Source organism: Felis catus, chromosome B4, assembly GCF_018350175.1.
Source record: "Felis catus isolate Fca126 chromosome B4, F.catus_Fca126_mat1.0, whole genome shotgun sequence".
Lineage (NCBI taxonomy): Eukaryota > Metazoa > Chordata > Mammalia > Carnivora > Felidae > Felis > Felis catus.
This window is the reverse complement of record NC_058374.1, coordinates 44,335,271-44,352,805: the sequence shown is the minus strand read 5'-3', so window position 1 is coordinate 44,352,805 and position 17,535 is coordinate 44,335,271. Positions and strand designations below refer to the sequence as shown.

At 41.0% G+C, this 17,535-nt stretch overlaps 1 protein-coding gene across 3 annotated transcripts; it reads left to right on the top strand.

The window, feature by feature from the left end:
- Window positions 1-7,439: 7,439 nt before the first annotated feature.
- LOC102902233 (early activation antigen CD69-like) lies at window positions 7,440-16,715 on the top strand. 3 transcript variants are annotated; one of them, XM_006933507.4, is made up of 5 exons: window positions 7,442-7,620; window positions 8,149-8,238; window positions 13,743-13,930; window positions 14,830-14,936; window positions 16,555-16,715. In XM_006933507.4, the coding sequence occupies exons 1-5, from the start codon at window positions 7,545-7,547 to the stop codon at window positions 16,667-16,669; spliced, it is 576 nt and encodes a 191-aa protein (XP_006933569.2). In that variant the 5' UTR covers window positions 7,442-7,544; the 3' UTR covers window positions 16,670-16,715. The 3 variants fall into 3 exon arrangements, with proteins under 3 accessions (XP_006933570.2, XP_006933569.2, XP_019690053.1); XM_019834494.3 differs by having other exon boundaries at window positions 7,443-7,620; window positions 8,119-8,238; XM_006933508.4 differs by lacking the exon at window positions 8,149-8,238 and having other exon boundaries at window positions 7,440-7,620.
- Window positions 16,716-17,535: the final 820 nt, after the last annotated feature.

Below are 17,535 nucleotides of genomic sequence, written 5' to 3'. Positions count from 1 at the left end.
GACGCTCTAGGCTCTAGTTACTGACAGTGGCTGCTCGTTTGACACCCAATCTGTCTCACTTCCCGTTTCTTCAGTGTTTCTCTCACCTTCCAGAAAACACAGCCTGCGCCAGCTTCTTCGGGTCTCCTGTTGCCTTTTTCCATTGTCCCTTTCTTGCGCCCTTTCCACCTTTGAAGGGGCAGCAGGGCATCTTTCTTGCATAGTCCTCGCCTATCCTCAGTCGCTGGGTTGTGTCCCGATGTGAGGGTTCCCAGAGAGCTGTAAGAAGGGAATCAAGAAAAACCCCACACCAAGCCCTGGAGCACCGACCCATTTCAAAGATAAGAAAAATCGTTGCGCCCTGAATAGGGATGCCCGAAAAAAGGCAAGACCTCTAGTGCAATCTGAAATTCAGCCCCGAAATGGTTTATTTATGTCGCGTGCAGTGTTTTCATTTGTTGTGTTTGTCCTATTTGTTGTTGATCTGAAATTCAAATTTGATCGGGAATTCTATATTTTAATTTGCTACGTCTGGGCACCCCTCCGTAAGCGGGATGGCTAGAAAAATGGAGACAGGCATGTAGAGGTTGTAAACATTCTTTCAGTGAGAAGGAAGGTTTATCCTGACCACTCGCCCTACGGTATGTTCTCCCTACACCCCTGCACACACTTATCAGTCGACCTATCCAATACCCGAGCCCGTGTTTTTTCATGGTATTTACCAAATACCTAGGTGTCCAATTAATAGTTGCCGAGTCACTGAAAGGCATCCAGAAATCACTGTGCTTTGTTTTGTTTTGGTTTGTTTTGTTTTAATGGAATGGCTTCTTGCTACTTTAGGCTCTGCCCTTCACAAGTCACAGAAAGCTTCCTGAATGAGGGAGCCCCACAGCCACTGAGGTGTCTGCCCAGTCAGTTTTCCAGGAAAAGAAACTATGTAGCATGAACCTCTAAACCCAGCCTGTCACAACAAGTGGAATAAAATAGCGCAAAATCGAACCTTGCATACTTCTGTACCAGAGAGCTTTATCCGATAGTGAACATCTCTACCTTCGCTTACGTCTCAAGACAACTGGGGACCTGGTGGGGGACAAGCACTCCACAACTGCAGCGCAGAATTTGCTGGAGAGGAGACTGGCCAAGGGAATCTTGCCAGGCAACAGGCTGAAGCCTAGACCGTATTCGGATCATTACTCAGGAGACACTGGTCAAGCTCGTTGCCTGGAAACACTCTCTTTGCCAATTTCACCCTAGCACCTGTTGCAACACCGTCTTCTTGGTTCCCGCGCCCCAAAGCAGGTGGATTTCACATTTCGCGAAATGTTGCCCTGAGTAATATAATTACTTTCTCCTTTCTACTTGGTATCCGAAACGTTGAAATGCTCATTGGAAAGTAGCTCCGCTCAACACCCAGGACTGTAAACATGAGCAAAATGAGGACAAAAGGTTTAGAGGATGCGGTACGTTCTGAAAAATCTGAAAACACTTCCTTAAGGGAGAGTTAATGAACTAAACAGAAGAAAAACTCAGCCATGAGATTCCAGGAAAACACTGTGTGCATTTCAAACGTAATTTGTACGGCTGGGATGTTTTCTTACGGGTCTGTCGGCCTTCGCTCCCGCCTACCAGGAACTGATCGCCAAGTTTATCGTCAAGGAGGAACCGTAAACCTGCAACCTTCAGCTACGTTCATGAAAATGGGAAGAATGTACAGACAGGGATCAGAGGCTAGGAAAACAGATGAATCTGGTGTTTTGTGAGGACTGTAGCTCTGCGTGTGTGCACAGAAATGAACTTCAGTCTTTCACTGCATAAAACTCTCGGAGACTTTTCTCCCCCCGCACCTGAACAGTTTGGGGTCAGTCTCGTAGCTTTCGTGGTTCTTTTCAGAAATCATTAAGAGTCTCATTTCAGAAATTATTATGTCCAGCAGAATCTCCAAACTCCAAACTCTTCTATTCAAACCTAAATGTAAACCTCATGTTAAAAACACTATTCTCCTCTGCGTGGGTGGCTCCGTCGGCCAAGCATCCAACTTCAGTTCAGGTCGTGATCTCACAGTTCGTGGGTTCGAGCCCCACAGCGGGCTCTGTGCTGACAGATCCTTTGGATTTTCTGTCTCCATCTCTCTCTACCCCTCTCCCGCTCACACTCTGTCTCTCAAAAATAAATAAACATTAATTTTTTTTAAGTGCAGTCTTCCTCCAGCCTATACCACTTCAGACCTGGTAGCCCACGGGAGATGGGATGGGCTGTGTGTTTCCAACCTCACATGGTGGAAGAGAAAGTTGAAGAAGCACAGATGTGTGCTGCTCAGAGCTACCTTCCTGAGTGATTCCGTGGGTTTTTCAGAAATCACCGTATCCACCTGCTGCTTACTTCCTGTCAGAGATTTTTCTGCCTCACCTTTTGGAGTTTTATGGATTCTCATTTATGAGGGTTTTACTGCCTACAGTCCTCTTCGGTACCATTCTAAACATATTTGTGGCCAAATACACATAATAGAAAATTTCCCATCTTAACTGTTTTGAAACATGTAGTTTAGTACTGGTAAGAGCATTCACACCATTGTGCAACCAGTCTGCAGAACCTTTTTCATGTTGCAAAACAGAAACCTTAAACGCCTTAAACGCTAACAACTTTGCACTTCCTCCTCCCCGCCCCCTCAGTCCCTGGCAACGACCATTCTACTTTGGTCTCTATGAATTAAACTACTCTACACACCATATACAAGTGGAATCACACAGTGTTTGTTTTTTTCTGTGGCTGGCTTATTTCACTTAGCATTACGTCCCCAAGTTTCATCTACGTTGTCAGAATCTTCTGCTTTTTCGAAGCTGGGGACTATCCCATGGTAGGTATATATCACATTTCATTCATTCATCCATCGATGGGTCCTTGGGATGCTTTCACATCGTGGCCATTGGGAATAGTGCTATTATGAACATGGGGTTTACAAATATCTCTTCAAAATCCTGCTTTTAATTCTTTGAGAGTATATAGCCAGAAATAGAATTGCTGATTCAGATAATAATTCAATGTTTAATGTTTTGAGGCACCACCCTATTGTTTTCCCTAGTAGCTGCACCATTTTATACCCCCACCAATACTTACCATAGTGCATACATTGTTGTAATGCACCTTTAATGTGCCCTAATCATCAGATAAGTAGACAAAAATAAGCATAGATAGGAAATACACATGCGCACGCGCGCGCGCACACACACACACACACACACACACACACACTCCATTATGGGAACTCTACCCCCATTATCTCATCTAAACCCAATTACCTCTCAGAAGCCTCATCTCCTAATACCATCACATTGAGGGGGTAGGGTTTCACCATATGAATTTTGTAAGTACACATTTAGTCCATAACATAGGTATAAAGTATATATGTGCATAATGTGTGTGTGTGTGTATATATATATATGTATATATATATGTATATATACATATATATATAATGTGGGTGTGTATGTATATATATTTTTATTTTTATATGTAGCTTTATAAGAGAATGTATGTATGTGTTAGGGGTGATTGTACATTACTTTTTACGGTCTGATAGGCACAAAATTCATCTATCATGGTTGAGTTAAATAACACCAAGTTCTAGCTACATGTTTCAAATTTTAGTTTTTCAGTATAGTTATGCATATTTATAATATATGCATGGTATATTTAGTCTAATTGTATAAAGTACAAACTTCACTGCTCGTCTTTCAGCCTGCGAATCACGATGTATAAAGTAGATATGCATGGTGATCAATGACCAATCATGTAATGTCCTTGTAAGTCGGTCAATGACTAATTAATGTGCATCTGTCTTTAGTTAGCACCTAGACAATTAAGCGTCATGTCACGTTACCGCTTCATCTCATAATGATAAACTCATGTGATATCTTACAAAAATAAATAAGCAAAAGAGGGAACTGGTCAAAAATCATTCAAATGTAGCCAAGAAACAAAAAGTGATAGTGCTGAATGAAAGCCAAAGTCAAGTCGAAAACAGAAAGTCGAGTAAAAGGAAATAGTTGATCATGAGCATATTAATACCTCCACTTTTGGAGAGACTCTAGACATGCAGCCAGAGGAATTTTGTTCCAGATGCAAAAAAAAAAAAAAAAAAAAATGAAACGTGGAAAGCCCATACTTAGAAGTATCAAAGTTTAAGAAAGCATAGAAAAGATGCTTGGACCATGTTATCGGTCACACAGCAAGAAGGCAAGACTGTTCAACTTTTGTTTTAATGCAAAACTTTTTTTTTAATTTTGTTTTTTTAATTTAAAAAAGTGTATTGAGGTATAGTGGGCATACAATATTGTATTAGTTTCACGTATACAATAGAGGGATTTGACAATTCTATAAATTATCCAGTGCTCACCACGACACGTGTAATTATCATCTGTCACCATATCATTAGAATATTATTGACCACATTCCCTATGCTGTACTTTTCATCCCTGTGACTTATTTATTTCATAACTAGAAGTTTGTACCTCACCAACAGCAACCCCCTTCCCCTCCCCTCTGGTATCCCACTTTATTATCTATATTTATGAGTCCATTCCTGCTTTTTTTGTTTGTTTATGTGGTTTGTTTGTTTTTTTTTTTTTTTTTTAGATTCCACATATAAGTAAAACGATATGGTATTTGTCTTTCTCCATCTGACTTCTTTAAGTGTTTATTTATTTATTTATTTTTGAGAGAGAGCAACAGAGTACGAGCAGGGGAGGGTCAGAGAGAGAGGGAGACACAGAGTCTGAAGTAGGCTCCAGGCTCTGAGCTGTCAGCACAGAGCCCGATGAGGGGCTGGAACCCATGAACCATGAGGTCATGACCTGGGCCGAAGTTGGGTATCTAACGGGCTGAGCCACCCAGCCACTCCTCTCCATCTGACTTCTGTCACTCAGCATAATACTCTCTAGGTCCATCCATGTTGTCACAAATGGCAAAATTTCATTCTATTTTATGGCTGAGGAATATTCTATTGTGTATATGCTATATCTTCTTTATCCATTCATCTATCTATGGACCCTTCGGTTGATTCCATATCTTGGCTATTGTAAATAAAATTACAGTGAACATAGCACTGCACATATCTTTTCAAATTAGTATTTGCATTTTCTTTTTTTTTTTTTATTTTTTTTTCCAACGTTTTTTATTTATTTTTGGGACAGAGAGAGACAGAGCATGAACGGGGGAGGGGCAGAGAGAGAGGGAGACACAGAATCAGAAACAGGCTCCAGGCTCCGAGCCATCAGCCCAGAGCCTGACGCGGGGCTCGAACTCACGGACCGCGAGATCGTGACCTGGCTGAAGTCCGACGCTTAACCGACTGCGCCACCCAGGCGCCCCTAGTATTTGCATTTTCTTTGCATAAATACCCAACAGTGGAGGGGCACCTGGGTGGCTCAGTCAGTTAAGCCCCTGATTTCGGCTCAGGTCATGATCTCACGACTTGTGGGTTCAAGCCCTGCATCGGGCTCCGTGCTGACAGCTCAGAGCTTGGAGCCTGCTTCGGATTCTGTCTCCCTCTCTCTCTGCCCCTCCCTGGCTCACACTCTGTCTCTAAATAAATAAATAAATAAATATTAAAAAAATTTTTTTAAACGCCCAACAGTGGAACTACTGGACTGTATGATATTTCTATTTTTAATATTTTGAGGATCTTCCTTCCACACTGTTTTCCACAGTAGCAACACGAATTTACATTCTTACCAACAGTTCACAAGAGTTCCTTTTTCTCCTTGTCCTTATCAATACTTGCTATTTCTTGCTTTTTTTTATACTAGCCATTCTGACAGGTGTAAGCTGATATCTTATTGTGGTTTCGATTTGCATTTTCTTGGTGATTAGTGACACCGGGCATCTTTTCATGTGTCTGTTGGCCATCCGGATGTCTTCTTCGGAAAAATGTCTATTCAGACCCTCTACCCGCTTTTAAAAATATGATTATTTGGGGGGTTTTGGTATTAAGTTGTATGAGTTCTTCATAGGTTTTGGATATTAGCCCCTTATCAGGTATATCACTTGCAACTATCTTCTCCCATTCAGTAGGTTGTCTTAGCATTTTGTTGAAGGTTTCCTGGGCTGTGCAAAAGCTTTTTAGTTTGATGTAGTCCCAATAGTTTATACGTGCTTTTGTTTCTCTTGACTGAGTAGGCATATCCAGAAACATGTTGGTAAGTCTAACGTCCAAGAGATTACTGTTCACATTTTCTTTTAGGAGTTTTATGATTTTAGGTTTTACACTATGTCCTCAATCCATTTTGAGTTTATTTTTGTGTATAGTGTAAGAAAGTGGTCTGGTTTTATTTTCAGAGTACTCTTCATAGGTTTTTAGGCTTTTTAAAAAACAAAATAAAACAAAAGACTTGAATTCTCAATGTTTCTGATGTTTTTTAAAAAAAAATTTTGATTTTATTAAAAAAATTGTTTAATGTTTATTTATTTTTGAGAGAGACAGAGGCAGAATGCGAGTGGGTTAGGGCAGAGAAAGAGGGAGACACAGAACGGGAAGCAGGCTCCAGGTTCCCAGCCGTCAGCACAGAGCCGGATGTGGGGTTCAAACTCACAGAGCTGTGAGATGGTGACCTGAGTGATGTTGGATGCTCAACCGACTGAGCCACCCAGGCGCCCCTTAAAATTTTTTTTAGTGTTTATTTATTTTTGAGAGGAGAGAGAGACAGAGTTTGAGCAGGGGAGGGGCAGAGAGAGGGGGAGACACAGACTCTGAAGCAGGCTCCAGGCTCCGAGCTGTCAGCACAGAGCCTGACGCGGGACTAGAATCCACGAACCACAAGATCATGACCTGAGCCAAAGTCGGATGCTTAACTGACTGAACCACCCAGGCGCCCCTCAGTGTTTCTGATGTTTTAAATACAGTGTTGTAAAAGAAAATAGCTTTATTGGTTTTTTTTACTCCCTGTATGTTTTTGAGGGAGAGTAACAGAGTTTTCAATATTTCAAAAAAAATTTTTTTTAATTGAGGAACAATCATAATTTCCCCTTTGATTATTAGAGTAATATGGCTTGGGTTTTGCCTGTGTGTCATTTTTTATCATCCCATTCCACTGCGGAAAGGGAAGACTGCCTATACATGAAACTAATTTTCATTCAAGCACTGAAATTTATCCAATTGTTCCTAAGCAGTCCATAGGGGGAGCTGGAACTCAAAAACTGAAAAGAATCGGTGGGGGGGGGGGGGGGTAAGTATTTGAAAAAAGTAGGAGGGATAGCCAAGCCACCTCGTGGCTAGGTTTCAGGCTGTCGGTCCACATGTTATAAAATTGTCTCAGATTTGAGATTTTAGGGTGACTACATAAAGCCGTCCAAAATGAGGGGAATCGCCCTCCCCCTGCCCAGCTGGGGGGTTAGCAGGTGGGAGGGAAGGAGCCAATCAGAGACTGAGTTCTCAGAGTCGTCTCTGTGGTCCAGCCAATCCCAGGCTGTTGAGCCCCGGCCCCTGGGATAAAGGTAGCGGTTGATGCCTGCCCGCAGGCCGTTACTTCCCCAGCCTCATAACAGAAGAGCCTTGTCCGTGAGCCTCGGAGATGGAGGGCAGTAGGGTTGAGCATAGCGATGGTACTGATGGGATGCAGGCCATGGAGCAGAAGGTCACGAGGCCAGGTAAGGGGCGCCACGGAGCTTGACCTTGGGTACAGGAACTGAGCTCTCCCACGATTAGCCTACCCTCCCTTCTGGATCCTAGCTTGCAGTCCGAGCAGTGTTTCTTTAACTGCCCATAACCTGGCCCTGAAATAAAAGCAGGCATCATTAATAAAACAAAAGATTCAAAGAAACGGTGGATCCACCCCTCTGCACCCGATTTTTTCCTTCTTAGAAGAGGCAGAAATTCATTAAAAAGTCCCAGGATGAAGTTTGGTTTTCTATTCTGGAACCGGGGCAAGAGCACTGAGTCAGGAAAATAATGGTCAGAAATGGCGCCAAAAAGTGGAAGCCAAGCACTGCTGGGACTTTTGCTGCTGAAAAGGTCCAGCTCTTAGTACCCTTTCTCATTCTCCCATTTTCCAGTTGCTGGGTTGTAAAGCACCTAGAGCAGGTAGAGAAAAAGACAAATCTCACGCGAGTTTTCTGTTTGTTTGCTTGTTGTTTCTTTTTCTCTAGAAGATAAACAATGATATGCATCTTCCTTAGGTATAGTAACAAAGAAAATGCTAGTCATATCAAGTATATGTGGAGGCATCGCTTTACTTCTGTGGGTAATGTTAGAATTTCCTAGAAAATGTAAGTAAACAATTTCTGCTAAAACTATGTTCATTGTATTATCATTGATTCAGTCTGATACCAGTGACTACTAGCCTGTTCTTCAACTGGCATTGAACAGTTGGAATCAGAAAGCATTCTCCTTGCCAGAGCATCTGATTGTTTTTCAAACCCAGTCATCTGCTTTGCCTTCTAGAATGTTCATTGTCTTAATATCTATTGAACTTCAGGCGCGGTGCTAGGTGATGATGTTACCAAGATGAAAAAAAAAAAAAAAAGAGAAAGAAAGAAAGAAAGAAAGAAAGAAAGAAAGAAGAAAAGGTGGTGGGGGGGGGTGGATTTTGGCCTGAAAGGAATTAATACTTGATGGAAGAAACAAGCATCTATGCCGATACTAACTGTAAAATAATTGTTAAATACAAGTATGTTCAATGTGAAGAGGAAGAAAAGGAGATTATGAATCTGCGCTTGGTAGGTAAGACGTTATGAAGGTAGGGGTATTTGCGCTGAAACTTAAGGTCAAGTAGGTATTTAGGAGAGAGTGCCTTTGATGAGAGAAAGAACACGAGTGTTAGAGAATCACACCAGGAATAACTGTGATAAGAGTTCAAAAAATTGGAGTGAGGACTGACAGTCGTATCACGTTTTCGCTACTGCGTTAACTCTCTCCCATACATGATTATTTTTTTTTTATAACATTTATTTATTTTTGAGACAGAGAGAGACAGAGCATGAACGGGGGAGGGTCAGAGAGAGGGAGACACAGAATCTGAAACAGGCTCCAGGCTCCGAGCTGTCAGCACAGAGCCCGACGCGGGGCTTGAACTCACAGCCCTCACGGACCGTGAGATCATGACCTGAGCCGAAGTCGGCCGCCCAACTGACTGAGCCACCCAGGTGCCCCTCTCCCATACATGATTATTGTATACTTTCTCTTTTCTCTCCAGACCTTTCATGCCTTTTTCTTCATCTTCACTCTCGAGTCTATGTTTTGCTTTTCATTTTACTTCATCAATTGTAACAATTATTAGAAAACTCCCAAAGACTCCCATGACCACATCTACTTTTTTACCTCTATCCCTACCCATATACTCTGTCTAGATTCCTGGTACTGTAGGTGGAGTATTCATGCCCCACACTAGATTCTATAGCCTCTCACCGATCAGTTATATTACTCGGGTAATATTCCCCTCTCTCCTACATTATAGTTTTTTCACACTCAACTGAAACGTCTCCATCAGCAATACACAATAGTGATATCTCTCTTACCTTGAAAATAAAATTCAGGGGCGCCTGGGTGGCTCAGTCGGTTAAGCGTCCGACTTCAGCTCGGGTCATGATCTCATGGTCCGGTCCGTGAGTTCAGGCCCCGCACCGGGCTCTGTGCTGACCGCTCGGAGCCTGGAGCCTGTTTCCAATTCTGTGTCTCCCTCTCTCTCTGACCCTCCCCCGTTCATGCTCTGTCTCTCTCTGTCTCAAAAATAAATAAATGTTAAAAAAATTTTTTTAAATAAAAATACAAATAAATTTAAAAAAATAGAAAATAAAATTCATTAGCCCTTACTCTTTCTTTAGCTACCAATTTCTTTCTTTTTTTTTCTTCTGTTACAGCAACCACCTTGAATTTTTTGCTAATTTTTTTTCTAAATTCTACCTTCCCATTTTCTGTTAAACGTACTCTGGTCAGGTTCCACTTCCTTTTCTGTCTACTGAATTTGTCTTTCAAGTTCATTGGCAACTTCTGTGTTGCCGCACGGTATGCTTTCTACCTAATTTACTGGCTTCTTCCAGCTTTACTTTGCTTATTCTTTCTTCTCTCCCTGACCTCTTAACTTTGGGGTGCCTTGGGGCTCAGTCCCTGAGCAGGTCCCCTCTGTATCTACCCTTGCACCCTGGGCAAACTGAACCATGCTTACAACTCTAAATGTCCTATCATTCTGATCGCCTCCAAATACACATCTCCAATCTGGGCTTCTTCACTGAATTTCAAATATTTCAATCCACCAACTTGACTGTCTGATACATTACCCAAGTCGAAGTCTCAGTCTGTGTCTCTCCCATAACCTCTTCTGTCTGGGTCTTCCTTACCTCAGGAAATAGCAACTTGGTCTTTCCAATTTTCAAACCAAAAATCTTTTTTTTTTTCCAGTAAAATTTTTTATTATTTATTTATTTATTTATTTATATTTTATTTTTTAATATATGAAATTTATTGTCAAATTGGTTTCCATGCAACACCCAGTGCTCATCCCAAAAGATGCCCTCTTCAATGCCCATCACCCACCCTCCCCTCCCTCCCACCCCCCATCAACCCTCAGTTTGTTCTCAGTTTTTAAGAGTCAAACCAAAAATCTTATAGCCATGTTTGACTCTTTTTCCCAATCCACTAAGCCTCCAAAATAATCGGCAAAGTCTTCCTGGTCTCTCAAAATATAACTAGTATCTGAGTCCTTTTCCCCACTTCTACTGTTACTACCTCGTACCTTGCCAGCATCCTCCTTTCTAAATGTGCTTCCCTCTCCCAGCCTTTCCCTCTTAGAGCAAAGTTATCCACTGAAAATGTGATAGGGACCACAGACGACACATATTTTAGAAGCCCCACTAAGAGAGTCAAAAACAAATGAAAATTGGTTTAATTGTATTTTGTATTTAACCCAGTGTGAAAACTGAAATAATATGGGGTCATTTGTGTCAAGGTGTTTTAAAAGGCATCCAGGAGGTCATTAAGGAGGTGGGCCTTATGCACGTCCTCCTGAACAGCTGAACTGGGCCAAACCCCAAATAGTCCAAGGACTCCACCAGAACACCTGCAATGTGCTACAGTAATGGACTTTTGTTCAGTGACAAACCACCTGTGCTTAGCCAAGATTAATTTTTAGCTACCAGCACCAATTAAAATTCTTCGTAAGCAATATATGCTCTCGGGGCGCCTGGTTTGTCATAAAATATATCAGAGTGAAGGCGGTTAGGATTATTGGTGGAAAGACTTGCAATTTTAACGCAGTAGTCAGGATAGGATTCAACCAGAGGTTAATATTTACTAAAAGTTTGAACCAACTGAGCTAGTGAGGAATATGCACATATAGGGGAGATTTTCCCAAGCAAAGAGGAAAAAGAAAAAAAAAAAACCGTACAAAGGACCAAGGTGAAGTGCCTGGCTTGTTAATAAAAGGGTGAGGATGCTTGAAGGTGCCCGGATGGCTCAGTCGGTTGAGCGTCCGGCTTCGGCTCGGGTCACGATCTCACAGTTTGTGGGTTCGAGCCCCGCATCGGGCTCTGTGCTGATGGCTCAGAGCCTGGAGCCTGTTTCGGATTCTGTGTCTCCCTCTCTCTCTCTCTCTCTGCCCTCCCCAGCTAGCATTCTCTCTTTCTCAAAAACAAATAAACATTAAAAAGTTAAAAAATTTAAAAAAAAGAGAGAGAGTGAGGATGCTTGTATAACTGAAGACGACTGAGTGAAGAGGCAAGTAAGTAGCAGGGGATGCGATCACAAAGGTAATTGGGTGACTGGACCCAACAGAGCCTGGAGGCCATCTGCAAGAATGTGGCATTACTCCAACTGAATGAAAAACCAATGCAGCATTTTAAAGAGATCTGATTTGTTTTTTAAAAAATGTGTTTAAAATATATTGTAGAAGCATACTGAGCAGTACGGTGGCCACTAGCTACACGTGGCTATCAATCATTTGAAATGTGGCCCGTCCAATTACAAATGTCCCAGAAGCATAAAATACACACGGAATATCAACAACGGACTACAACAATTTTTTTAAATATCATGAATGATTAATCTATTGATACGTGGTGAGGTGATAATATACTGACCATACACTTGTTAACCTGAATTTTTCAGGAGGCAATAATCAAGCAAAAGCATTGTTGTGGAATCAAAGAGTTGCAATTCAGGGTACACAGACTTGAGTACAATCCAAAATAGCATCCCACTTGGGAACAAAAGTCAGGGGTTCTTTAAGATGAGAGAGCAAGGTTTTTTGCTTTTTTTTTAATATTTTATTTTATTTTATTTTATTTTATTTTATTTTACTTTTGAAGGAGAAAGAGAGACAGAGCATGAGTGGGGGAGGAGCAGAGAAAGGGAGACACAGAAACCAAAGCAGGCTCCAGGCTCTGAGCCGTCAGCACAGAGCCCGATGCGGGGCTCGAACCCACAAACTGCGAGATCGTGACCCGAGCCGAAGCCGGACGCTCAACCGACTGAGCCATCCGGGCACCTTCAAGCATCTTCACCCTTTTATTAACAAGCCAGGCACTTCACCTTGGTCCTTTGTACTGTTTTTTTTTTTTTTTTCTTTTTCCTCTTTGCTTGGGAAAATCTCCCCCTATATGTGCATATTCCTCACTAGCTCAGTTGGTTCAAACTTTTAGTAAATATTAACCTCTGGTTGAATCCTATCCTGACTACTGCGTTAAAATTGCAAGTCTTTCCACCAATAATCCTAATCGCCTTCACTCTGATATATTTTATGACAAACTATATAATACAGTAGACATGCAAGTCCCATAAAGCAAGAATTTTCTTTTTTGCACGTACACTGTCGTATTCCTAGAGCTACAAAAATATCTGCCACATGATAGAAACTCAACTGGTAGTTGTCGAATGAATGAATGAATGAGTGAATGAACGACAAAACTTGGTTTTCTGGTGACCCAGGTTCTGAACCAAACACTTGAGTTTTGCACAAGCTTTTTATTTCAACACCAAACTTTAACATCATTTTGAGCTTGATACTTTCAGATAATTTTGGTGACCTGATTTTTCCACTTGGTTTTTACACCGGGGCTCATATGAATAGTCCTACACTGCTGTTTTCTTTCCCATTTGAAGATTCTCTCATTCATAGGCCTGACTATAAACCCGTCATATATTTCAGATGTGAAGAGGTGTCCTTTTGGTGAGCCTTCTGTTTCTCAGGGCTATACCTTAACAAGTAACTTCATCTATCTAGTTGCAGTAAGTTGGAAAATAAAAAGTGGATGGTAGAAAGCTCGTAAAATCCTGATCTTTATTTCCCTGCATTCTTTTGTGCTTAAGAACAAAGGAACACCTCCAACTCCTGTGGGAATGTTGTTCTTGAAAGACAGTCAAGTTTCAACTAAGTCAGCAATAGGAAACCACCCCTCTGATGCTATGGATATAGACAATTGGTTTATTTACAGTGGAAAGGAAGTGGATGAATAGGAAAGAAATGGATGAATAGAGAAAATGCCAGTAGTATAAAAAATGGGAGGAAACTGGCTAAAGATTAGTTTCTGGATGTTTATGTGTCTATTATTGCTAATCTTAAACTATACATACACCTTCATTCTTCAATGCCGATTTCTTTCATTCTATGTTCTTGATCTTTTCTTTTTTTGAGCTGAGGTTTGAAGTTAAATCATTTGAATTGAATATGGAAGTAAAATACATTTTCTCAATCTGAAATATATCTTTTACCCTAAATGTGAGACTCTTCCTTTGTCCTATACTTTCTTCATTTTTTTTTCTACCATTGTGTTAATTTTAGTTAAAAAGCCAGAGATACTTAATGACAATACATGCTCTGAGGATGAAACTATATGTCCACAAGACTGGAACCAAATCAGTAATAATTGCTTCTTTCAATCTGAACGTGCAAAAACTTGGATAGAGGGTCAAGAAAACTGCATAGCCTATCGTGGATCTCTGGCCATATTCAACTCCAAGAATGAAGTGGTTAGATTTCTCTTTCACAATATAAATCTCATTTAATTTATTGACTAGCTATTATATGACAAGTATACTTCAAGGGTGTGATAGATCAGTCAAGAAAACAAAGACTTTTGCCTTTATGGAGCTTAGATTCCAAAGGAAGCAACAGGGAATAAAACATAATTGTAATAAATATATTAAATTACATAGTATTTTAGAAGGTAGTAAATTTTTACATACATATACATGATTTATGGATATTATATATATGAATATGATATGATATGATATGATATGATATATGGTATGATATAGATATATAGATATAGCTATAGACATAGATATATAGATAGATACATAAGCAATATTATGAGTGTCCTAGGTGGATAGGCTGCAAGTAAGATAGTCTTATTTCATTGAGATGATGGCACTGAGCAAAACTGTAAAGTAGTTAAGAGAGTTGGTTAGAGGAATATCTGGGGGATAAGCTTCCCAAGAAGAAGAAACATCTGGAGCATGGACCTTAAGGTAGGTGTATGCCTGGAATATTCAAGGACCAGAAAAAACAAAACAAAACAAAACAGCCAATGTGCCTAGCATGAGGGAGTGAGTGAGGAATGTGGATGATTAGGGTCTTGGAGGCTATTGTAAATACTTTGGTCTTCCTCCAAGTAAAATTAGGGAGATATTGCAGAACTATGAACAAAAGTGAGACATGATCTGACTTGAGTTTTAAAAGAATCGTTTGCTTTGCTGTGATGAGCTAATGAGTGGCAAATACAAAAGCAGAGTGCCATGCTACAAGGCTATTGGGATAACCCTAGCAAGAGGATAATGGGCCCGAAGAAGGACCATAGCGTTAGAGGTAATGAGAATGAGAAAACTAGGTGAGATCCATTATAACACCCTGTATTTCATAAAAGGAAATGTTGATGCCCCATCTGGGAACTTCTGCCTATTGGATTGGACTGAAAAAACTCAATGCAAGCACACCCTGGATGTGGGTAAATGGAGATGCATTCAGCAATTGGTAAGCCTTCATGGCATTTATTATTGAATGTGTTAAGTATAGTAAGGATTCTGAGTCTATAATCAGCTACCCCTATAGTTGCCTCCACATTATGTCCCCAAAGGCTGTCAATCTATGGATGCCATATTCAGACAAATATACAGTCTTTAGTCGGGGTTTGGCATTAAATATCAACATCTACTTCTATAAGGTAAGTTGGACTATATATACGACATGTGTACCCCAAGTATTGTTTTTATCCTAGACTAGAGAAAAATCAAACTAGTTTGATCCTTGACTATTTCCTCTTGGGGTTTTGCCTTTGTTTGTTGGGGGTCTGTCATTGATAGGGGAGTCTGAGAAAGTATACTCAAGCTTACACTTACCACACACACTAGTGGCCTGAAATGGAAGGGAATGAGTGAGAAAGAGAAAATGTACGCTCTAATTTTTTTTTTATTTAAAAAAATCTTTTTAATGTTTATTTCTTTTTGAGAGAGAGAGACAGAGAGAGATAGAGTACGAGCCAGGGAGGGGCAGAGAGAGAGGGAGACACAGAATCCGAAGCAGGCTCCAGGCTCTGAGCTGTCAGCACAGAGCCCGATGTGGGGCTCGAACCCACGAACTGTGAGATCATGAACTGAGCCAAAGTCGGACGCTTAACCGACTGAGCCATGCAGGTGCCCCAATGTATGCTCTATTTTTAAATAATAGACCTTTGTTTAAAATTCTTGAACTTCTTGGGGCGCCTCGGTGGCTCAGCCAGGTCACGATCTCGCGGTCCGTGAGTTCGAGCCCCACGTCAGGCTCTGGGCTGATGGCTCAGAGCCTGGAGCCTGTTTCCGATTCTGTGTCTCCCTCTCTCTCTGCCCCTCCCCTGTTCATGCTCTGTCTCTCTCTGTCCCAAAAATAAACGTTGAAGATATATCAGTGTTTTAAATGTGTGCAGGGGGATTCAATAAAATATCAGTCACACTCTCCCTGTATGTGATCTTTAAAAGGCTGAATATATTTATTTACTTATTCTTATTTCAGTGTATAAAAAGAAGAATCTAACCCTTCACAAAGTGATTTTCCATGTTTACTACATTATAAAACAGCATAAAGTTCCAGGATTCTTTGTTGTTATTGCAGTAAAGTTGCCTGGTGTTCATTTCTTCCCATCCTCCCATCCTGGGGAGAACTTTGGAGGTTGAAATAGAGAGAAGCAGCTAGTTTCATCCCTCTATTCCTTTTGCATTGCACATTTTGGTTTGTTTTTTTTTCTTTTCTTTCTTTCTTTCTTTCTTCCTTTCTTTCTTTCTTTCTTTTTAGTGTTTATTCATTTTTGAGAATGGAAATCTGTTCGAGAAAACAGAGAGATACAGAGGGCAAGCAGGGGAGGGGCAGAGAGAAAGGGAGACACAGAATCGGAAGCAGGCTCCAGGCTCCGGGCTGTCAGCACAGAGCCCGACACGGGGCTCGAACCCATGAACCATGAGATCGTGACCTGAGCTGAGGTTGGACGCTTAACCAACTGAGCCACCCAGGCACCTCTACATTGCACATTTTGAAACATAATCAGCAAAGTTACATATTTTAGGCTGTGCCCAGTTAGTTTTCATGAGGTTCGGTAAATAATCTCCTTATTTTGTTCCAGGTTCAATATTGAAGGAAGTGGAATGTGTGCCTTCATGCTTCACAAGAGAATAAACAGTACCAATTGTGATAACACAATGAAATATATATGTGGCAGAGAACCCCGTTGTCCTTAGACAAAGGGCTCCCCAGAATACAGCGAATAAAGTAATGAAAGGCAAACTTTTTTATTCATTGTACATTCATGTATATACGTTTTTCTTCTTATCAGACATATGTTTTAAGTTGCTTGGTGAAGTTTTCAATGACTTCTCTTCATTTAAATGGTAATTTAAGAAGTCAAGAAACTACGCTGAGGTCTTACATGACGTTGGTAAGCCACATAAGCTGGGGTGTCTAAGCCTTTGGGTACAACGGTGGTCGTGTTCATAACTGATTCAACAGCACGCCTCCGGGAACAGATTGGAGGGTAAAGAGAAGGCAGTGAAAGATTCCTCTACTCCTCTGAACTTCAACTACATCTGCCTACAAGAGATAAGACATGAAGCATGGAATGAGCATTGGGTGTTCCACTCAGCCTCCAGTGGTATGTTAACGCATTTAGAATTCGGAGAGAAGGCCACGGGAGAGGTGTTCAGAGATTAATTAAGGTTTCTGATTTTGCATCACCATCAAAGACCAAATCTCCTGAAAATGAATTTATACTGAGCCATGTACAATTTTTCACGGTTTCCTAGATCTTTATTCAGATTACCGAGCTGAAGAATTGTATCACACGGATTTGGTGTCGCTGAAGCCACGGAAGGAATCGGGCTTTGGGATGTGGGTCGTGGTGAGCAAAACATGAATATTTAGAGCGCAGAATGTGAGGGAAGATGCCCTTGTGACTTGAAGAAATCATGGAAATCTATCTTTCACAAATCTATGGGATTTAGAGCCCAGATCATATGTATTTTTTAAAGTTTATTTTTGAAAGACAGTGCAAGGGTGGGGGGGGAGGGGCAGGAGAGAGGGAGAGAGAATCCCAAGCAGACTGTCAACA